Genomic DNA, 23,852 nt, shown 5'->3' with positions numbered 1-23,852 from the left:
TATTTGTAAAAACTTAGTCAAAAGCAAAATATTGTGGATGCTAGAAATCTGAAATAAAAACAGAAAATGCTGTAAATACTCAACAGGTCAAGCAGCATCTGTGTAGAGAGATCCAGAGTTAACGTTTCAGCTCTGATGAAAGGTGATTGGCCTGAAACGTTAACTCTGTTTCTCTCTTCACAGATGCTGCCTGACCACCTGAGTATTTCCAGCATTGTTAAAAACTTAGTGTTGTCCCTGATATCCCTCGCAAGGTTTTTCTTGTATTCCCCTTTTGCATCTCTTATCTCTGTATTCCATTGCTGTTCTTTATATCTCTTACAGTCTGTGGGATCTCTACTGTTCTTTGCCTGATCTCTCACTTCTTGTGTTTAATGACATAAGAGCTCTTGCCCTTTAGGGATGTGGACAGGTCTGGTATTCTGCCAAATATGCCTGTGAACATCACCCACTGTTCAGCGCTAGTTTTATCTGTTAATAGTTCTGCACAGTTTATTGTGGTCAATTCCTGCCTCATCCCTCCAAAGTCAGCCTTACCTAAATTTAAAACCTTGGTTTTTGACACTTTCCTCCTCCTCCTCAAATCCAATATCAAGTTGTATCATGTTATGGTCACTGTTAGCTGGGTGTTCCCTCACCGTTATTGACTGATTCAGGCTCATTACACATCACTAAGATGGCTTGTTGTTTTGTTGAACGTATTCCTGAAAACAAAGAAATTTGCTGCCTTTGGGACTCGCTATTCTGCTTCTCCCAGTCTGTGTGAAAATCAAAGTCTTGTATTATAACCACTCTGTTTTTGCAACAAGCTTCTCTGATCTCTGTATTTGTGCATTCTGTTACTTTATCTGGAGGTCTATAAATAACTCCCACAAAATCTTGTATCCTTTTCTATTCCTCAATACTACCCAGCGAGTTTCTAGGGCCTGCTCCTCCTATTGCTCTGTCCTTTCTAAAGCCCTTCTAACCTGGAATATTTCCCTCCCAGTCGTGCCCAGCTTGTAGCCAGATCTCAGTGATGGCCACATCGTCATACCCTTTAAGCTGAATTTGCACTGGGAGTTTCTCTCAATGCCCTGATTTACTAGTGTTGTTTAGGAGCTAAATGTTAAGCAAGAACTCGAAACAGAAAATGCTGGAAATACTCAGCGGATCGGGTGGCATCTATGGAGAGAGAAACACAATAGTAAAATAAGACAAAGTGATCAATCTTCTCACTGCTGTTTGTGCACAAATTGGCTGTCATGTCTGACTACAAAACAATCGTGATTAAGCTTCAAAAGTAATTGGCCGCGAAGTGCTTCCAGATATCCTGAGATAGGAAAGGGAATTTCAGTGCACGTTCTATCCATAACTGGTGTGAGACCAGGAGTGGTAATGTGCAAAGTGCAGCCAACAAGACTGCAGTTGCACTGGGCTACAACTTGCCTGCTGCTACTGATGTGCTACACGGAGCTCCATTTCTGTGCCACCAATTTTTTAACACGATATTGAAGGTAGCAGCATTTACTTTCTCATAACATTGAAAAGACAACAGACCACCTGAACACTTTCAAAACCTCGCCTCGCAAAGTACTGCCATTATACTCCACCTAGTGTGAAGTCCGAGATTCCAGGTGGCTTCCTGAATGGCAGCTTTGGCGTGTGTTAGAAGTAGTTTGGGACCTGACTCCTGAGATAGTGGGCCTATTTTGCATTGTTGTACCGATGAGAAAGTGGCAGTGTAATTACAACTGAATACAGCATCCATCCAACACGAGCATCAAATAAGGCAGAGGGCAGGTGTAATATAAATGGATGTGGAACATCAGCATAATGATGTCGAACACAGTTCCGAGGCATTGCCATGGTGGTGGTAGGGTTGCCAGTACAAGTGTTTCACTTTAATACTTTGTAGTTACGCACTGTATTAATCATTACAAACCAAAAGCTTTTTTTGGTAAACATACTTAAAATTTGTTTTAAATATCTCAATGGGAAAAATTCTGGTAGAGTGTTGGAACTCTTCCCCTCTTGGGATTTTGATTCAAATCTAGCCTATACCAATCGGAGGAAGGTCTTCTCAATCTGCTGGTTCTGAGAGTCTCATGTGAAGTGAGTTTGGCCAGTCTCGGCATGGTCCGAAGCTGCTTAGTTTAGTGATGGTGGGAAGGCTCACTCGAGTATAGATGCTCTGCTCATTTTGTATTTTTTAATTCTAGGTGAGACAGGTTCTGGGAAGACAACGCAGATTCCTCAATATCTATATGAAGCCAGCATCGGCCGGCAAGGTGTCATCGCCATCACACAGCCCCGACGCGTGGCAGCGATATCACTTGCAGCCAGGGTCTCGGAAGAAAAGAACACTGAGTTAGGCACATTGGTAAGGTTGGTTTTATTCATTCGTAGGTTGTGGGCGCCAATGGCAAAGCCAGCATTTATTGTTCATCCCTTGTTGCCCATGAGAAGGTGATGATGGGCTGCCTTCTTGAATCACAGTGCTACCAGGGAGGGAGTTCATGGATTTTGATACAGCAACCATGAAGGAACGGTGATATATTTCCAAGTCAGAACAGTGTGTGATTTGAAGGGAAACTTGCAGCTGATGGTGTTCCCATGTGCGTGCTACTCTTGTCCTTTTAGTTGGTAGAGGTTGCAGGTTTAGGAGGTACTGTCAAAGAAGCCTTGGTGAGTTGCAGTGCATCCTGTGGATAGCACACACTGCAGCCACATTGTGCCAGTGGTGGCGGAAGTGATTCTTTAAGATGATGGCTGGGCTGCTTTGTCCTGGATGGTGTCAAGCTTCTTGAGTGTTGTTGCTGCTGTGCTCCTCCAGGCAAGTTGAGAGTGTTCCATCACACTCTTGATTGTGCCTTGTAGATGGTGGAAAGATTTTGGGGAGTCAGGAGGTGAGACACTCGCCGCAGAATACCCAGCCTCTGACCTGCTCTTGTAGCCACAGTATTTATGTGGCTGGTCCAGCTGGGTTCTGGTCAATGGTGACCCCCAGGATGATGTTGATGCGGTAATTTGGTAATGGTAATGTTATTGAATGTCAAGGGGAGGTGCTTAGACTCTCGCTTGCTGGAGATGGTCATTGCCTGACATTTGTGTGGCGCGAGTGTTACTTGCCATTTATCAGCTCAAGCCTGAATATCATCCAAGTCTTGCTGCATGCGAGCATGGACTGCTCCATTATCTGAGGTTTTGCGAATGGAACTGAACACTGCGTAATCATCAGCGAACATCCCCACTTCTGACCTTATGATGGAGGGAAGGTCATTGATGAAGCAGCTGAAGATGGTTGGGCCAAGGACACTGCCCTGAGGAACTCCTGCAGCAATGTTCTGAGGCTGAGATGATTGGCCTCGAACAACCACAACCATCTTCCTGTGTGCTATACATGACTCCAGCCAGTGGCGAGATTTCCCCCTGATTCCCATTGACTTCAGTTTTACTTTGGTGCCTTGATGTCAAGGGCAGTCACTCTCACCTCACCTCTGGAATTCAGCTCTTTAACAATGCTTGGACCAAGGCTGTAATGAGGTCTGGAGCTGAGTGATTATGGCGGAACCCAAACTGAACATCGGTGAGCAGGTTATTGGTGAGTAAATGCCGCTTGATACCTTCCTCACTTTGCTGATGATTGAGAGTAGGCTGATGGGACGGTAATTACTGACACCAGATCAACTTTCTCACTGTTTTTCGAGGTGGAAGACAATTATTGAAAAATAGAAACTGATGTGGATAGTCCCTAACTTAGAGTAATACTTCAATAAAACAGAAACTGCTGGGGACATACAGCAGCTCAGTCAGCATCTTCAAAGAGAAAAGATGAATGTTACAATTTTGGGTCTTTTTAAACCATCGTATCCTAGACTATTTTAGCTCTTGTATCATTAATATGGGTAAATCCCATTTGCCCAACCTTTGAGAATGTCTGTCCTTGCTGTTCAAGTGTTAGCTGTTGCTCAGTAGTAGTACTCTCACCTCTGAGTCAGAAGGTCATGGGTTCAAACCCCACTCCAGAGTCTGAGGGGGAACCCGCTGCACTGTCGGAGGTGGCGTCTTTCAGATAAGATGTTAAACCGAGGCCCTGTGTGCTCTCTCAGTTGGACGTAAAAGATCTTGTGCACTATTTTGAAGAAGAGCAGGGGAGTTATCCCTGGTATCCTGGCCAATATTTATCCTTCAACCAACATACTGAAAGATTTTTTAAAAATCTCATTGCTCTTTGTGGGAGCTTGCTGTGTAAAAATTGTTTGTGAAAAGCACTATATGAATGTAAGTCTTTCTTTAAATCGAGACAAACATTTGGCAGCATATCAGGTAAACAAAAGGCACATCTGTTTGTCATTGCTGTAAGACGTAATGTCTCTGCAAAATTCCACTTCAGTATTTGAAAGTGGGCGAGTGTCACAGAGAACCTCATTTAAACTTTAAAATATGAACAACTTGTATTTATATAGTGCCTTTAATCAGAGAATCATAGAAATTTACAGCACTGAAGGAGGCCATTTCGGCACATCGTGTCTGCACTGGCTGACCAGGAGCCATCCAGCCTAATCCCACTTTCCAGCTCTTGGTCCGTAGCCCTGTAGATTACGGCACTTTAAGTGCGCATCCAAGTACTTTTAAATGTGGTGAGGGTTTCTGCCTCTATCACCCTTTCAGGCAGTGAGTTCCAGATCCCACAACCTTCTGGGTGAAGAAATTTCCCTTCGTATCTCCTCTAAACCCCCCCCACAATTACATTATATCTATGCTCCCTGGTTGTTGACCCCTCTGCCAAAGGAAACCGGTCCTTCCTATCAACTCTATCCAGGCCTCTCATAATTTTATACACCTCATACAGGTCTCCCCTCAGCTTCCTCTGTTCCAAAGAAAACAGACCCAGCATCTCCAATCTTTCCTCATAGCCAAAATTCTCCAGTCCAGGCAACATTCTTGTAAATCTCCTCTGCACCCTTTCCAGTGCAATCACATCTTTCCTGTAATGTGGTGACCAGAACTGTACACAGTACTCCAGCTGCGGCCTAACCAGTGTTTTATACAGTTCAAGCATAAGATGTAATAAAATGTCTGAAGGCGCTTTACAGAAGCAATTTCAAATAAAACTTACCACATAAGGTGATACTAGAGCAGATGACCAAAAACTTGGACAAAGAGGTTTTAAGAAGCATCTTAAAGAAAGAGAGACGAAGTAGGCGTAGAAGTTTAGGCAGAGAATTCCAGAGATAAGAGCCGAAGGCACGGCCACCAATAGTGGAGCAAAGAAAATCGGAAATGTGCAAGAGGCCAGAATTGGAGGAATGCAGAGATCTCTGAGGATTGTAAGGCTGGAGGGGATAAAGAGATAGGGAGGGGCGAGGACATGGAGAGATTTGAAAACCAGGATGAGAATTTTAAAATGGAGGCGTTGCCAAATCTGGAGCCAACTCGGTCAGCAAGCACGGGCTGCTGGGTGAACAGGACTTGGTGTAAGTTAGGATGCTCAGTTTGGGTTCTGCCAGGATCACTTGGCTCCAGGCCTCATTACAGCCATGGTCCAAACATGGACAGAAATGCTGAATTCTAGAGGTGAGTCAGCAAGGCAGCATTTGACCAAGTGTGGCATCAAGGAGCCCTAGTAAAATTGAAGTCACTGGGAATCGGGGAAAACTCTCCACTGGCTGGAGTCATACCTAGCACAAAGGAAGATGGTTGTGGTGGTTGGAGGTCAATCATCACAGCCCCGGGACATCACTGTAGGAATTCCTCAGGGCGGTGTCCTAGGCCCAACCGTCTTCAGCTGCTTCATCAATGACCTTCCCTCCATCATAAGGTCAGAAGGGGGGATGTTCACTGATGACTGCACAGTGTTCAGTTCCATTCGCAACTCCTCAGAAAATGAAGCAGTCTATGCCCGCATGCAGCACGACCTGGACAACATTCAGGCTTGGGCTGATGTGTGGCGCGAATGCTACTTGCCACTTACGTGCCAGGCAATGACCAACAAGCGGGAGTCTAACCACCTTCTCTTGATATTCAGTGGCATTACCATCGCCAAATCCCCCACCACGAACATCCAGGGGGTCACCATTGACCAGAAACTGAACTGGACCAGCCTCATAAATACTGTGTTAACAAGAGTGGGTAGAGGCTGGGTATTCTGCGGCGAGTGTCTCATATCCTGACTCCCCAAATCCCTTCCATCATCTACAAGGCACAAGTCTCTTCACTTGCCTGGATGAGTGCAGCTCCAACAACACTCAAGAAGCTCAACACCATCCAGGACAAAGCAGCCCGCTTGATCGGCACCCCATCCGCCACCTTCAACATTCACTCCCTCCACCACCGGCGCACCCTGGCTGCAGTGTGTACCATCCACAAGATGCACTGCAGCAACTCTCCACGGCTTCTTCGGCAGCACCTCCCATCCCCGCGACCTCTACCACCTAGAAGGACAAGGGCAGCAGGCGCATGGGAACACTGCAAGTTTGCCTCCAAGTCACACCCCATCCTGACTTGGAAATATATCGGCGTTCCTTCATCGTTGCTGGGTCAAATTCCTGGAACTCCCTCCCTATCACCACACGGACTGCAGCGGTTCAGGAAGGCGGCTCATCACCACCTTCTCGAGGGCAATTAGGGATGGGCAATAAATGCTGGCCTTGCCAGCGACACCCACATCCCGGAACGAATAAAAAAATAAATAAAACAAGGAAATAATTCATCAGTGCATCAGTAGCATAATTGTGTATTTACAATGGACCATTCCTTAAGTAGATAAAATAATAAAAGTCACAGCTTTAAAGATAAAACAAAGCTTTTCTAGGTACAGCTTTCAAGTACACTTTCTCTCATTTCTACAACATCTGTGTATTTGAATGTTGTGTGTTGGCCTGTTACCAGGGAGACTATAATGACAAACTTTGCAAGATTGTGTGGGGTTAGGCCTAGTGCCGGATTCTGTCTGTTAAACTTTCTCGCACAGTGTACACTCTAGGGAGGGTTAGAGGAGGCTGATGAACTCTTGGATTTAGTGCCTTCACTGCAGCACAATTGGAGTGAGGACCGCCCAAGGTGGGAGCCTGTTTTCCCTTTCCCTTACTGGATGCGCTGGCAGGGAAATGTACTAATCCCCGAAAATGGGTGTGGAGTCGGGGTCCGTGGTAAACACCTGCCCGTTTCGTGTGTTGCAGGCAGCACGGTAAATTCGTACTGCTTTACATGACGGCTGTGTTCAGCCAGCGCTACCCGTGCTGTTCCTTGGCTGAACACATCAGCAGGGGCCTGATATCGCGAGTGGCTAGTGCTACTTAAAGGCAGCCTGCACCTCTTAAAGAGGAGGTGCATTGTGGTGGCAAGAAATGATGGAAGTCATTTGAAAACTGAATCCTTGCTCTGATACTTTGAGCAATGGCTGAACATGCGAGAGAGCGTCCATTAAGATTTTCGGACACTGCACTGGAGGCCTTGGTGAAAAGGAGGAAGAAATCCTGTATCTGCAGACATGTGCTCAGGCAGTGGGAAGAAGTAGTGGCGGAGGGCAATACCAGGAGTGTTGCTCCAAGAACATGTATACAGTGCAAGAAAAAGTTTTAACAATCTCGCCTGACTTGTCGATCAATGAGATAATCTTCAAATGGCATAACCTACCAACCACATCACCAGCCTCATCCACTGCTCGATTCACTACACCCCATCACTTACCTTCAATCAAGATTAAAACCTACCATTCATATGATTTACCTCACCCTCACACATCTAGCACGGTTGCAAGACTTACACCCACATCTTCCAGCTCGCGCACACTGGCAGCTATTCAACCATGACAGTCACATCATCCAAACATATTGCACGACACTCACTGACATACTTCCCTCTTTTTTACAAGCGCAGGCAGCAGTGATGAACTGGAGGAGGACCAGCACGCCCGCATGTTTTAGTCTCCATGGAGGAGGCAGTGCTGGCCATTATGGGAAGGGGCACCACTGAGGCCGTGGTCACTGGCAGGGCTGACGCAATCGATGATGAGGGTATCTGTATACCTAAACCCCCTTCTCATCCCTCAATCTCTTCCGATTTAGAAGCTGCAAATGGTGTAAGCACGCACGCACTTTCACCTTTCCCCTCACCACAACCCAAACCTTGCTCCATTTACATTTCAGATACACAAGAACTGCAACCTGCCCAGTCAGTGGAAGAAGAGGAAGGAGACTAAGAGTCACAGTCACCTGATCTTGCACTTGCAGCCACCGGCTCAGATACTGATAGTGTGTATTTTAGAGGCGGGATCTGCACGTGGTGAGACAATGGGCACGTGTGGGGGAGGCAGGAAGGTGGGGAGAGGATAGTGCAGGTGCTGTGGGTCAAAATTGCACTAGTTCTGCTGCAGTGGACTCCGATGAGGACTTTAATGCACCAGGCTACAGAAGTAGGCTGATGGATGTACATAACAAAATGTTTGGTGCACTGCGCTCAATGTCAAGGAGCGTGGAGGAGTCCAGCACCAAGTTGGCACAGAGCTTGGAGCTTATCCTTTCCAGCATGTCAGCTCTATCAGTACACCTGTGGAACCAACCATGAGGCAGCATCTGGCGACCGATGTCACAGTTTCCATCAAGGGTCTGAGTGTTCCGGGGAAAGCTCATATGGCTGTCATCGTGGCAGTGGATGCCAGTGTTCAAAGGGACGTGCAGGGTGTCACAGCAGTACAAATCTATTCTCCAATTGATCAGTAGGAATGCTGAGGCGCTGCCCCAGGAGAATTGCAGTGGCTCCATAGAACACGAATCTGCTGTCCTCTCTCAGGCTGACGACATTTGTGCTCCACCCCAGCCGCTTCGCCAGTGCCCTTGTTGTTGCCTGTCAGATAGCCGGTCCAGACTGCTGTCGCCCAGGCCGAGATGGTGCAGTCTGAAGCCGGGCCTTCTAGGCCCAGAGCTGCTCGAGGTCACCCTCCAAAGCCATCTGCAGTCTTCTCAATTGCAGGTCAGCAGCTTTCCACTACCCATACTGCAGCTATTTGGAGGAGCACTTGCGGACACAAAGGCACAAAGAAGATAGGCACTAATGAAATGCACATGGGTGATTAGTTTATTTTTGTACATGTCAAGATTGACTTTATAAACTTGGATTGAAATGTGCATTTTCTGATGGTTTTTATTTCTGTGTTGTGGGAAAAAGGATGATGTCAATGATAGAAGAAATGTAACAAAAAAGTATTTCAGCACCAGCCAGACCACTCCCTGTAGACTATTGAATATTTAGGAAAGCTCCAAAAAACATGCATCATTGCACCAACAACCAGAAGAAATAATCCAGCCATTAACCTGAGAGTAATTCATGGGGGCCGGAATTCGGGTACACCAGAAAGCTACCGCACGTACCTATGATTTTTTTAAACTGGTAGTCACCGCTGGAACTCTTGGTGCGGTGAGTAAATCCATTTTCAGTACTTTTAAATTTTTCCAAAGTCATACATAATGGGACGGGCTTTAGACTCAAAGCCAGGCTAACTGGCTGAAAATGGGTCGTTTGGGCCGTCTGCCGCTGTCAATCAACGTGCGTCACCACGCTCTCTCCCCTCCGTTAAAGGGGAGAGATTATATCATTTTTTAACTTTGGCCACTGGGCCACCAGGGAGGGTTTTGGCCAGACCAATGGCCTGGCACCCAAGAGGGGGTGCAGGGCTACCCATTGGCGGTCCTGCCAAACCCGGGGGCAGTATTTTGCTGGCCGATCAGCAAGTCGGCTGGCAAAAATTCTTTCATTGCGGCAGTGGGCGCTCCCCTTTAAGGGCCGTTGCACAGCCGGGCCGCACACTTCTTCAAACGGTACACCGGCAAAAAAACCTGCTGGGGTCACTGTATGGCGGGGGATCGCTGGATCGAGCTGAAAATGGATAGCTATGTATTTATTTGATTTTAATTGGGCAGCGGGATGTAGTCCAGGCCGAAAAAATTCCGACCTAAATTTTGAGACACTGAATTTCGGCCCCATGATCTCTTTTTAAATAGCATGGTTTTAGTGAGGGGTGGTGGCCCTTCGTGCCGTTTAACAACTTGTTCAGCTGTGTGAGGTTAAGACAGGGCATAGGCTGGAGAGTGGTGTTTGAAAATGGCAGCGCTGGCATCAAGTCACACTGATTGACGTCACAATCTTCCTGCTCTGCACGTTGCCGGCAGTTGTTAGGTGTGCACTATACCAAGATGGTAATGATGCACTTCATATCGAAGTGTGCACGCGCATCTTAGACGTGATTTTCGTGTGTTTGGAGGCCGCGTAACTCCTTTTTATTAAAAAAAACGAGCACTGCAGGTCCCACTATGTTTGCCAAAATTTTCTGTTTTAATTTCAGATTCCTTGCATTTGCAGCTTCTTTTAACCTCTTCCTCTACCTGCGTGTGTATTCATTGTGTGGGCCTCGTTAACTATATATCAACAGCAACTTGCATTTATATAGCACAATATAGATGCTTCATAGGAGCGTTATCAAACAAAATTTGACACTGAACCACATGAGATATTGGGGAATGTGACCAAACTCTTGGTCAGAGGTAGGTTTTGAGGAGCATTGTAAAGGAGGGGGAAGAGGTGGAGAAGTTTAGGGAGGGAGTTCCAGAGCTTGGAGCAACGGCAGATGAAAGCATAGCTGCAAATGGTGAAGCGATTAAAATCAGGGATGAACAAGAGGCTAGAATTAGAGGAGCGCAGAAATCTCGGAGCATTGTAGGGCTGGAGGAGGTTATAACGAGGGGGAGGTGCGAGGCCATAGAGTGATTTTAAAATCAAGGATTAACATTAACATTAATTATTTACTCATTATCTTACTCTCTGTGGTTAGCATAACTAATTTCTGCCATCTTTGCACAACTTTATGAAAGTGCTGACAAAGGGTCATCGACCTGAAACGTTACCTCTTTCTCTCCACAGATGCTGTCTGATCTGCTGAGATTTCCAGCATTTTCTGTTTTTATTAAAGTGCTTATCTTTTAGTTTTCAGTTCTGATGAAGAATGTACAACTGAAGTTCTCTTCTGTTTACAGATGCTGACCGACCTGCTTTGTAGTCCCAACATAGTCTGCATTCCTTTTGGTTTCATCATTTACAGTTTATTTATTTATTTATTTATTGTTTTATCTAAATTTATATCTCAGATTGGATACACCGTGCGGTTTGAAGATCTCACCTCTGCCGAGAGTAAAATCAAGTTTTTAACAGACGGGATGCTGCTTAGAGAAGCCATGGGAGATCCACTCCTTCGCAGGTACAGTGTTGTGATTTTGGATGAGGCCCATGAAAGGACTCTACACACGGACGTTCTCTTTGGCATTGTGAAAGCTGCACAGAGAAAACGGAAGGAATTCAGTAAAATGCCACTGAAGGTGAGGGCTCGGAGTTTGTCATCTAACCATATGCAAAATTCTAAAAGGCTGAGAACGGTGCAACTTCGTTGTCTGCTGTCCCACACCCCCCAGCCACACCCCAGGTTTCTCACTGAAATATCACAGAATCATAGAATAGTACAGCACAGAAGGAGGCCATTCCAACCCACTGATTCTGTGCCAGCTCTTTCAAAAAGCATTCCAGTCAGTCCCACTACCCCCGCTTTCCCTATATCCATGAAATTTTTTCTCCCTCAAGTATTTATCCAATTCCCTTTTGAAGACTACAATTGAATCTGCCTCCACCACCCTCTCAGGCAGTGCATTCCAGATCCCAACCTCTTGCTGCGTAAAAAAAGTTTGTATTCATGTCGCCTCTGGTTCGTTTGACAATCACCTTAAATCTGTGCCCTCTGGTTATCGACCCTTTAGCTACTGGAAACAGTTTCTCCTTATTTACTCTCTCTGAACTCTCGATAAACACCTCGATCAAATCTCCTCTCAGCATTCTCTGCTCATAGGAGAACAACCTCAGCTACTCCAGTCTATCCACATAACTGTAATCCCTCATCCCTGGGACCATTCCAGTAAATCTCTTCTGTACCCTCTCCAAAGCCTTCCTAAAATGTGGCGCCCGAAATGGGCACAATTCTCCAGCTGGGGCTGAATTCGTGTTTTATGTAGGGTTAACATAACATTCTGGCTTTTGTACTCTCTGCCTCTATTTATAAAGCCCAGGATCCCATAAGCTTCATTTAACTGCTTTGTTAACCTGTCTTGCCACCTTCAAAGATTTGTGCACAAACAGCCCCTGTCTCTGTTCTTGCACTCCTTTAAAATTGTACCATTTAGCGTGTATTGTCTCTCCTCACTCTTCCAATCAAAATTTATCACCTCACACTTCTGAGTTGAATTTCATCTGCCATGTGTCCACCCATTCCACCAGTCTGTCATCTTGAAGCCTATCCCTATCATCTTCACTGTTTACTGCACTTCTGAGTTTTGTGTCAGAGGGAAGTAGAATGGGGGCAGAAGCAAAAGATAGAAAGAAGAAAAGTAAAAGTGGAGGGCAGAGAAACCCAAGGCAAAAAGCAAAAAGAGCCACATTACAGCAAAATTCTAAAGGGGCAAAGGGTGTTAAAAAGACAAGCCTGAAGGCTCTGTGCCTCAATGCGGGGAGTATTTGGAATAAGGTGGACGAATTAACTACGCAGATAGCAGTTAACGGATATGATGTAATTGGCATCACGGAGACATGGCTCCAGGGTGACCAAGGCTGGGAACTCAACATTTAGGAAGGATAGGCAGAGAGGAAAAGGAGGAGGGGTGGCGTTGCTGGTTAAAGAGGAAATTAACGCAATAGTAAGGAAGGACATTAGCTTGGATGATGTGGAATCTGTATGGGTGGAGCTGCGGAATACCAAAGGGCAGAAAACACTAGTGGGAGTTGTGTACAGACCACCAAATAGTAGTAGTGAGGATGGGGACAGCATCAAACAAGAAATTAGGGATGTGCGCAATAAAGGTATAGCAGTTATCATGGGCGACTTTAATCTACATATTGACTGGGCTAACCAAACTGGTAGCAATGCGGTGGAGGAGGGATTTCCTGGAGTGTATTAAGGATGGTTTTCTAGACCAATATGTCGAGGAACCAACTAGAGGGCTGGCCATCCTAGGCTGGGTGATGTGTAATGAGAAAGGACTAATTAACAATCTTGTGCGAGGCCCCTTGGGGAAGAGCGACCATAATATGGTAGAATTCTTTATTAAAATGGAGAGTGACACAGTTAATTCAGAGACTAGGGTCCTGAACTTAAGGAAAGGTAACTTTGATGGTATGAGACGTGAATTGGCTAGAATAGACTGGCGAGTGATACTTAAAGGGTTGACGGTGGATAGGCAATGGCAAACATTTAAAGATCACATGGATGAACTTCAACAATTGTACATCCTGTCTGGAGTAAAAATAAAACTGGGAAGGTGGCTCAACCATGGCTAACAAGGGAAATTAAGGATAGTGATAAATCCAAGGAAGAGGCATATAAATTGGCCAGATAAAGCAGCAACCTGAGGACTGGGAGAATTTTGTAATACAGCAGAGGAGGTCAAAGGGTTTAATTAGGAGGGGGAAAATAGAGTATGAGAGGAAGCTCGCTGGGAACATAAAAACTGACTGCAAAAGCTTCTATAGATATGTGAAGAGAAAGAGTTGAAAACAAACGTAGGTCCCTTGCAGTCAGATTCAGGTAAATTTATAATGGGGCACAAAGAAATGGCGGACCACTTAAACAAATACTTTGGATCTGCTTTCACGAAGGAAGACACAAATAACCTTCCGGAAATACTAAGGAATCGAGGGTCTAATGAGAAGGAGGAACTGAAGGATATCCTTATAAAGCGGAAAATTGTGTTAGGGAAATTGATGGGATTGAAGGCCGATAAATCCCTGCGGCCTAATAGTCTGCATCCCAGAGTACTTAAGGAAGTGGCCATAGAAATAGTGGATGCATTGGTGATCATTTAATGACTCTGGATCAGTTCTTATGGACTGGAGGGTAGCTAATCTAACACCACTGTTTAAAAAAAGGAGGGAGAGAGAAAACGGGTAATTATACACTGGTTACCCTGACATCAGTAGTGGGGAAAATGTTGGAATCAATTATTAAAGATGAAATAGCAGCGCATTTGGAAAGCAGCAACAGGATCGGTCCAAGTCAGCATGGATTTATGAAAGGGAAATCATGCTTGACAAATCTTCTAGAATTTTTTGAGGATGTAACTGGTAGAGTGGACAAGGGAGAACCAGTGGATGTGGTGTACTTGGATTTTCAAAAGGCTTTTGACAAGGTCCCACAGAAAAGATTGGTGTGCAAAATTAAAGCACATGGTATTGGGGGTAATGTAGTGACGTGGATAGAGAACTGGTTGGCAGACAGGAAGCAGAGAGTCGGGATCAACGGGTCCTTTTCAGAATGGCAGGCAGTGACTAGTGGGGTGCCGCAGGACTCAGTGCTGGGACCCCAGCTATTTACAATATATATTAATGATTTGGATGAGGGAATTAAGTGTACTATCTCCAAGTTTTCAGATGACACTAAGCTGGGTGGCGGTGTGAGCTGTGAGGAGGACGCTAAGAGGCTGCAGGGTGACTTGGACAGGTTAGGTGAGTGGGCAAATGCATGGTAGATGCAGTATAATGTGGATAAATGTGAGGTTTTCCATTTTGGGGGCAAAAACAGGAAGGCAGATTATTATCTGAAAAGCGGCAGATTAGGAATGGGGAGGTGCAACGAGACCTGGTGTCATGGTTCATCAGTCATTGAAAGTTGCATGCAGGTACAGCAGGCGGTGAAGAAGGCAAATGGTATGTTAGCCTTCATAGCTAGGGGATTTGAGTATAGGATTTGAGTCTTATTGCAGTTATATAGGGCCTTGGTGAGGCTTCACCTGGAATATTGTGTTCAGTTTTGGTCTCCTAATCTGAGGAAGGACGGTTCTTGCTATTGAGAGAGTGCAGCGAAGGTTCACCAGACTGATTCCCGGGATGGAGGGACTGACATATGAGGAGCGACTGGATCAACTGGGCCTTTATACACTGGCGTTTAGAAGGATGAGAGGGGATCTCATAGAAACATATAAGATTCTGATGGAACTGGACAGGTTAGATGCGGGAAGAATGTTCCCGATGTTGGGGAAGTCCAGAACCAGGGGACACAGTCTTAGGATAGGGGTTGGCCATTTAGGACTGAGGTGAGGAGAAACTTCTTCACTCAGAGTTGTTAACCTGTGGAATTCCCTACCGCAGAGAGTTGTTGATGCCAGTTCATTGAATATATTCAAGAGGGAATTAGATATGGCCCTTACGGCTAAAGGGGTATGGAGAGAAAGCAGGAAAGGGGTACTGAGGGAATGATCAGCCATGATCTTATTGAATGGTGGTGCAGGCTCAAAGGGCCCAATGGCCTACTCCTGCACCTATTTTCTATGTTTCTATGTCAACCGCAAATTTCGAAATTGTGCACTGTACCCCATTAATGTATATCAAAAACAGCAGTGGTCCCAGTACTGAACCTTGGAGAAAACTCCACTGTATACCTCTCTCCAATCCAAAAAACAGCCATTCAACACAATTCTATTTCTAACTTGTAGCCAATGCTGTATCCATGCTGCTGCTGCCCCTTTTATCCATGGGCTTCAATTTTGCTAACAGGCCGAATATGTGGTACTTTATCAAATGCCTTTTGCAAGTCCATATGCCCAACATCAACTGTATGTCCTCATTCATCCTCTGTTACCTCATCGAAAAACTCAATTAAGTTAGTCGAACACGATTTGCCCGTAACACATCTGTGTGGTCATAGGCCTCCAATGACCACACCCATCTTCCTTTCTGCCACACATGAGTCTTCCTTGGTAAACACTGACTCAGAGTACTCATTTAGTACCACAGCTTCCACCAGTAGGTCTCCAAATTGGTTGATAATGGATCCCACAGCTACCCTTCCTCCTTTCTTCGCTCAGCATAGAGAATCCGCTATCGTTGATTTCAATTTTATTTAAATCCATGTAAACGCTCCTACCCAACTCCTCCACTTTGCCATCTCCTGCCTCTCTACTTCCATCATATCAGTCAGTGACCAAACCTACTCTGACCAATTCCTTGTATCCCTCACCAGCCACATCCCCACCCCTACCCCAGATCAATTTCAACTGCACTTTCTAAACCCTAACTGCCTAGTCTTTGGCTATTCATTCCCACAATTCTTTTGTAGCTTTCAATCTGTTTAACCACTCCCTCACATCAGCCTTTGATGACCTTGCCCCCTGCAAAAACCATCCCCTCTCTCCAATCCTGGTCAGTCCCCCTGGAATGGCCCCCATTTTCCATCAGTGCAGACTGAGAGAGTGTATGGCATATCCATCACCAGGTCTGACTGGACCATGTAAAACGTTTAACATGAGATATTAAGCTGCTCTCCCAGGCGGATGTAAAGGATCCCATGGCACTTTTGGAAGGATGACATTTCCTCATCATTTAACTTTTATTGTAGGCTTGCGAACTCGAGACAGAATTGTCTGATCAAGACTTTTGTTTATCAAATCAATACAAGCCCAACATATGCAGTTCAAAAGTACTTAATTATCTGTAAAGCACGGTGGAACGTTCGGAGGTTGTGAAAGGTGCTATAAAACTGCAAGTTCTTTCTATCAGGCCTCATTATCCTCTGCCAAAACCACCCACTTCTCCAGGATGATCCTGGGATGCAAAGATAACCCCCAGCTTCTTTTCTCTATGACCAACCATCTCCTTAAACCCTTGCCCCCTCCACCCTCACCTCCAATAGCAAGTGCACGGAGCTCACAGACTGCCTTTTCATGAAGGTTGAGACCATGCGTTCAGCTACCTCTGTCGCACCCTCACTTCCATTTGTCTGCCAAGTCAAACCACCCCCAGCTCCTCTTAGTCGTAGCCCTAAACTCATGTGTCTTTTTCAGTTTCTCACTCTCAAAACCAATTATTCCCCCCCCCCCCCCAATCTTTCTGTCCTAAGAAATTAGCAACCCATCTCCAACCTCCCTTGTCCATGTTGCCTGTCAATTCTGTACCCATCTTTCTGCAAATCTATATTTAAAGCCCGCCAATAAGGTTTCTGATCCTGCCACAGTCACAATTGACATCCTCTATCACTGTACAATCCCTCCTCATTCTTAATCTCTCTGCACTATCTCTTCTCAACTTCTCTGCAGCCTTTATCATGGTTGATTACACCATTCTATTCCGACGCCTCTGTTGTCCAGCTCACTGGGACTGCCCCTGCCTGGTTCCATTCTTACCAATACAGTTGTAGCCAGAGTATCTCCAGCAATGGCTTCTCTTCCCATTCCCACATTGTTACCTCTGGTCCCCTTCTTTTCTTCCTCATCTTCATCCTGTCCTTTTGATTACATCATCTGCAGACATCGAGTTAATTTCCACATGTATGCTCGCGACACCCAACTCTCAAACCTCTGCTACCTCTGTGCTGTTGGATTGTCCGATATTCAGTTTGAATAAGTGACTATTTCCTCTGGTGAGTAGAATTATATAGAATCTACAGCACAGAAGCTTGACCCAACTGGTTTGTGCCAAATACTTTATTTGATCTGTTAGTGGCTATCTTGTATTTATGGCCCCTTGTTCTTGTATTGCCCGTAAGTGGAAAGAGTTTCTCCACATCCACCCTATCGAACCTCTTCATCCATGTAATGGTGTAACTTAGAATTTCCTGTACTGTGCAGTATGTATGAAATGCTGCAAACCCTGGGTACAAATTGTTCCATGACGTCAAAGGGACAATTTTTCTCATTTGAGTTTGAGTTATTATCATCACATTAACTTGTTCCATTATGAGACAATTTAGTTCCTCATTCTGGATGTTTATCAGCACAGTGGTCCCTTAGCAGTCAAGACAGTCCGAGTGATTCTATCTTTTTTTTTCTCCTTGAAAGGTAATTGTTATGTCTGCCACAATGGATGTAGATCTCTTCTCAAGGTACTTCAACCGAGCGCCAGTTTTGTATCTCGAAGGGAGGCAGCATTCCATTCAGATCTTTTACACAAAGGAACCTCAGAATGACTACCTCCATGCCTCTCTAGTGTCAGTCTTTCAGATCCATCAGGTGAGTGTACACACAGTAACTTACACAACTCACAAACCATTCGTGACCAAATGCTCTGGTTGCTGTTTCCATTCTGAGCATTGGACTAGATTTGCTGAAGTGGAGATGGGTTTTGTCTAAATTTTGTGTGCTTTCATTTTTGCAGTATTAATACAAGTACACATTCAATATATGTAATACAATCTAGCTATAACATATTATTACAAATCTTGTGTAGGATATGCATTTCTTGTCCACAAACCTTACTTCCTGTTATTTTTGTGTTAGCATTTATAATTTTAAGTTGCTGTGTCAACATTTCCCATTCACCTTCCACAGTGCAGTTGCAGGCCCTGGGCAGTAGGTAACTCTGGAAGGAATTTCTGTAGTCTATCGAGCTACTCCATCACCACCTCCTCATAACTGAAACCACTTATTACTGGTATAATCTTAGTGACTCTTTCCTGCACCATCACCATGACCTGGACATCTTTCCTAAAATAAGGCATCTAAAATTAGACATAATATATGATTCAGATGTGTAGATCCTTGGTCAGACCCCAGCTGGAGTAACTGCATTCAGTTTTGAGCAGTACACCTCAGGAAGGATATCGCATAAACTTGTTTTTTTTATTCCTTCGAGTTTAGAAAGTTGAGGGATGATCTAATCACAGTGTTTAAAATTATAAGGGATTCGATAGGGTAGATACAAAGAAACTATTTCCACTGGTGGGGGAATTCAGAATAAGGGGCCATAATCTTAAAATTAGAGATTGGCCAGTTACGAGTGAAAGGATAGTAGAAATGTGGAATTATGTCTCCCAAAAGACTGGACAGATTTTTGTTTGGTAAGGGTATCAAAGGCAGGTAAATGGGGTTGAGTATAGATCAACCATGATCTAATTGAATGGCAGAGCAGGCTCCAGGGGCTGAATGGCCTTCGGTTCCTATGTTTGTATTATTCTTAACTGCTGACTAATAAGTGATTTGTGCAGAACTCATCTGCCCAATCCACAAATCTATGTCCTGCTGAAGTTGTTGAGAGTTTTTTTCACAGTTAACCACACTCCCTATTTTTGTGTCATCTGCAAATTTTAATATTGTGCCCCCTATACTGAGTCAAGATCTTCTATGGAACAGCAGCGGTCCCACTGCTCCCTGGGAAATACTACTGTTCACATCCATCTATTCACAGAATCATAGAATAGAATCATAGAATGGTTACAACACAGAAAGTAGTCCGTCGACCCATGCTGGCTCTCTGCAAGAGCACTAGTCTCACTGCCCCGCCCTTTCCCTGTAGCCCTGTAATTTTTTTCCCTTCAGGTACTTATCCAATTTCCTTTGGAAAGCCACGATTGAATCTGCCTCCAGCACCTTTTCAGGCAGTGCATTCCAGATCCTAATCACTCACTGCGTAAAAAGGTTTTTCCTCATGTCACCTTTGGCTCTTCTGCCAATCACCTTAAATCTGTATCCTCTGGTTCTCAACTCTTCTGCCAATAGGAGCAGTTTCTCTCTTATCTGCTCAGTCCAGACCCCTCATGATTATGAATACCTCTATCAAATCTCCTCTCAACCTTTTATGCTCTAAGGAGAACAACTCCAGCATCTCCAGGCTAGCCACGTAACTGAAGTTCCTCATCCCTGGAACCATTCTTGTAAATCTTTTCTGTACCCTCGCAAAGGCCTTCACATCCCTCCTAAAGTGCGGTGCCCAGAATTCCGGAAAAAAAAATTATTCTCTGTTTTCTATCCTTTAACCGTTGCGGACACGATGGGCCAAAATGGCCTCCTTCCGTGCTGTAAATTTCTATGATTTAACCAACTTCCTATCCATGGTGCCACACACTCTTTGATAGCATGTGCCTTCATTTTGTTAGCGAGCCTCCTATGTAGCACCTTTTCAAAAGCCTTGTGAAAATCCATATACACAACATCCACTACATTGCCATTATCAATAAAAGTTGGAAAGAAATAACTTGCATTTATATTTCATGTTTCTTGGTATCTGGAAGTTCTTCACAACCAATGAGGTACTTTTTTTTGCTGTGTAGTCACTGTTATAATGGAGGGAAAACATTTGTTACCTTAGAGCTCAGTTACATTTGTGAGTCACCACTTGTCATTTATAAGTAGCTGTCCTTAATTAACTCACATCTTCCTAGGTTACTTATGAATTTTGGCCTCTAGAAGCTTACCTATGTTGGGCTAACTGGTCTGTAGTTACCTGAATTATGCCTTTCTCCCTTTTTGACCAGTGGTGGTACAACTTCTATATTCAGTGATGTTTGAAAGATTGTGGTCTGAGCCTTTGCTATGCCCCCTCAGACTTTCCCCATCATTCTAGGATTCAGCCATCAGAGCCCAGTGCCTTTTGCACTTTGAGTTCCACCAGCTATTTCAGTACTCCTTCCTTGTCTATAGTTACCCTATCTAACTGCTGCACCTTCTCCTCTTGTAGCCATTCATTCCCAACACCACATTCTTCGTAAAGTGACAATTTAGTTAGGACAACAGTCTATGGAAAGGTAGCCTGGATATTAGAAAGCTACTCATTTCATTTCCATTGTGTTTTTATGAAAATATTCTGTCAGACATAGAGGAATCCCTGAGCATCTCTTGCGTTGTTTTCATGATAACATCATTGTGGGTGTCCTAATAATGGCGAGGTTTTCTCATCCAAAAGAGAATGTAATGAAAGGTATGGGGGGAGAAGGGCCAAACCCCATGGAGAAGGTGCCTGACACCGTGCTTCAATCGATGGTGACTGTTATTTTTCCATCAGGAAGCGCCGCCTTCACACAACGTTCTAGTTTTTCTGACCGGTCAAGAGGAGATTGAGGCCATGAGTAGGACGTGCCGGGAAATTGCAAAGCACCTTCCACAAGGCTCCCCACAGATGTCAGTATTTCCTCTGTATGCGTCACTCCCTCATTTACAGCAGCTGCGAGTCTTTCAACTGGGACAGAAGGTACTTTTTAAAGTTTCTAAACCGCTGATCTAATCATAAAATAAGCATTAAAAACAAAAAAGGGGTGATTGGTAAATGGTACTTGAGTGTGAGTTAGGATATGTGCAGCAGAGTTTTGGAAGAGATGAAGTTTACAGAGAGTGGAAAATGGGAGGCCAACCAGGAGAGCGTTGGAATAATCGAGTCTGGAGATAATGAAAGCACGGCTTAGGGTGCTTAATGTCGCCTGTCTCCACCTCTGGTGGGGTGGAGACAGGTGACATTACTGAGATGGAAGTAGTCTTGATGATGGCGAGAATGTGAATATAGAAGATTAAGGGGTTATCTAATTGAGGTGTTTAAGATGATTAAAAGATTTGATAGTTTATCTCTCTCTACCCTATTTCCTCTGGTGAGGAAGTCCAGAACTAGGGTGCACAACCTTAAAATTAGGACGAGGCCGTTCAGGGCTGATGTCAGGAAGTACTTCTTCAGACAAAAGATAGTGGAAATCTGGAACTCTCTTCCCCAAAAAACTGTTGCGACTAGTTCAGTTGAAAATGTCAATACTGAGATTGGTATATTTTTGTTGAGTAAGGGTTAAGGAGCCAAGGTGGGTGGATAGAGTTAAGATCAGCCATGATCTAATTGAATGGCAGAACCGGCTCGGGGGGCTGAATGGTCTACTCCTATTCATATGTTCCTGTTAACGTTACAACAAAGTCTACGTTGAGATAGACGGTGACATTTTTATTTTATGTATTGACTGGGGTAAAAAAAATAATATTTCACGAAGTTATATGACTTATCGATTGCTCCCAAAGCAAGTGCTCTACTCGGAACTCCTTCACGGCAAATGAGCCAAAGATGGGCAGAGGAATCGTTACAAGGATACCTTCAAAGCCTCCCTGATAAAGTGCAACATCCCCACTGACACTTGGGAGTTCCTGGCTAAAGACCGCCCTAAGTGGAGGAAGTGCATCCGGGAGGGCGCTGAGCACCTCGAGACTCAACGCCGAGAGCATGCAGAAACCAAGCGCAGGCAGCGGAAGGAGCGTGCGGCAAACCTGTCCCACCCACCCTTTCCCTCAACGATTATCTGTCCCACCTGTGACAGGGACTGTGGCTCTCGTATTGGACTGTTCAGCCACCTAAGGACTCATTCTAAGAGTGAAAGCAAGTCTTCCTCGATTCCGAGGGACTGCCTATGATGATGTTCACCACCTATTTGAAGGACCTTACTGCGAGGGTGCAGACCATTCTGAGTGGGATGGGGAACAGCCAGAAGTCGTGGTCCATGTGAGAACCAATGATGGAATGGAAAGGTTGATGTCCTGCAGTCAGAGTTTCAGGCGCGAGGAGAAAGTTTAAAAAGCAGGACCTCAAAGGTAGTAATCTCTGGATTACTTCCAGTGACACGCGCCAGTAAGTATAGGAATAATAGAATCATAGACTGGTTACAGCACAGAAGGAGGCCATTTGGCCCGTCGAGCCCGTGCCGGCTCTCTGCAAGAGCACCTCAGCCGGTCCCTCTCCGCCGCCCTTTCCCCGTAGCCCTGCAAATGTTTTTCTTTCAGGTGCTTATCCAACTCCTTTTTGAAAACCGTGATAGGGTGGTGGAGGCAGTCTCAATCAGGCAGTGCATTCCAGATCCTAACCACTCGCTGTGTAAAAAAGTTTTTTCTTATGTCGCCTTTGGTTCTTTTGCTAATCAATAAATCTGTGTTCTCTGGTTCTTGACCTTTCTGCCAATGGGATCAGTTTCTCTCTTATCTGCTCAGTCCAGACCCCTTATGATTTTGAACGGGTTAACACGTGGCTGTAGAAATGGTGCAGGAAGGGGGGCTTAAGATCCCTAAGGCATTGGGAGCAGTTCTGGGGCAGGACGGACCTGTTCAAGGTGGATGGGTTCCACCTCAACACAACTGGGATCAATGTCCTCACTGGCAGGTTAGCTAATACTGTGGGGGAGGGTTTAAACTAATTTGACAAGGGAGTGGGCACCAGGATGAAATATGAGCGAGGAGAAACAAAGTGCACAGACAACTGGGAGAAACAAATAGCCCGAGAGTAAAGAATGGTTCAGAGGCATCAGATGGGGAAAATGCGAAGCAGTCTGAGATGGGTCTGGAGTGCCTGTACATAAATGCACGGAGCATGGTAAATAAAGTTGGTGAGCTGCAGGCACAAGTCACCACATGGGACTGTGATATAGTGGCATTAACAGAGACCTGGCTCAAAGAAGGGGAGGATTGGGAATTTAATATTGCTGGCTACAAAAGTATTCAGGAAAGATAAGGAAGAAGAAAAAGAGGGGTGGCAGTACTGATGAAAGAAACTATTGTAGCACCGGAGAGGGATGGTGTAGTTGAGAGGTCAAAGACAGAATGTACTTGGTTAGAATTAAGGAACAATTGAGCTATTAGGCTACTGTGTGTATACTGTAGGCCACCAAACAGTGAGGAGGGGATAGAGGAATACATTCACAAGCAACGTTACAGAAAGGTACAGAGTAGTGATAATGAGGGACATCAATTATCCTAATATAAGACGGGGATAGTTACAGTGTAAAGGGCAAAGAGGGAGAGGAATTCCTGAAATGTGTACAGAGAACTGTCTTGATCAGTATGTTTCCAGCCCAACGAGGAAGGGAGCAGTGCGGGATCTAGTTCTGGGGAATGAAGTGGGGAAAGAGGAGCATGTTTCAGTGGGGGAGCATTTGAGGAACAGTGATCATATCATCAGCTTTAGAATAGTTATAGAAAGGACAAGATACAATCAAGCGTAAAAATACTTAACTGGAGGAGGGCAATCTTAAATGAGATGAAAAACTGACCCAGGTAGATTGGAATCAAAGATTGGTAGGCAAAACGATAACTGAACAGTGCGAGGTCTACCAAGTGGAG

At 44.9% G+C, this 23,852-nt stretch overlaps 1 protein-coding gene across 4 annotated transcripts in view; it reads left to right on the top strand.

Annotated features, from left to right (window-relative positions):
• The window catches only part of dhx33 (DEAH (Asp-Glu-Ala-His) box polypeptide 33), a 71,999-nt gene that overhangs the window by 16,117 nt on the left and 32,030 nt on the right, over positions 1-23,852 (top strand). For 3 of the 4 annotated variants that reach the window (XM_070857412.1, XM_070857409.1, XM_070857410.1), the window contains 4 exons: positions 2,202-2,362; positions 11,124-11,351; positions 17,844-18,014; positions 20,782-20,967. In XM_070857412.1, the coding sequence (XP_070713513.1) occupies positions 11,193-11,351; positions 17,844-18,014; positions 20,782-20,967 (516 nt within the window). In that variant the 5' untranslated portion in view covers positions 2,202-2,362; positions 11,124-11,192. The remainder of the gene's footprint in view (positions 1-2,201; positions 2,363-11,123; positions 11,352-17,843; positions 18,015-20,781; positions 20,968-23,852) is intronic. The other variant, XM_070857411.1, reaches the window with a different exon arrangement.

The sequence above is a fragment of the Pristiophorus japonicus genome, chromosome 16 (assembly GCF_044704955.1).
Source record: "Pristiophorus japonicus isolate sPriJap1 chromosome 16, sPriJap1.hap1, whole genome shotgun sequence".
NCBI lineage: Eukaryota > Metazoa > Chordata > Chondrichthyes > Pristiophoridae > Pristiophorus > Pristiophorus japonicus.
Note: the sequence above shows the minus strand (reverse complement) of the source record. Positions and strands in the feature narration are given on the sequence as shown.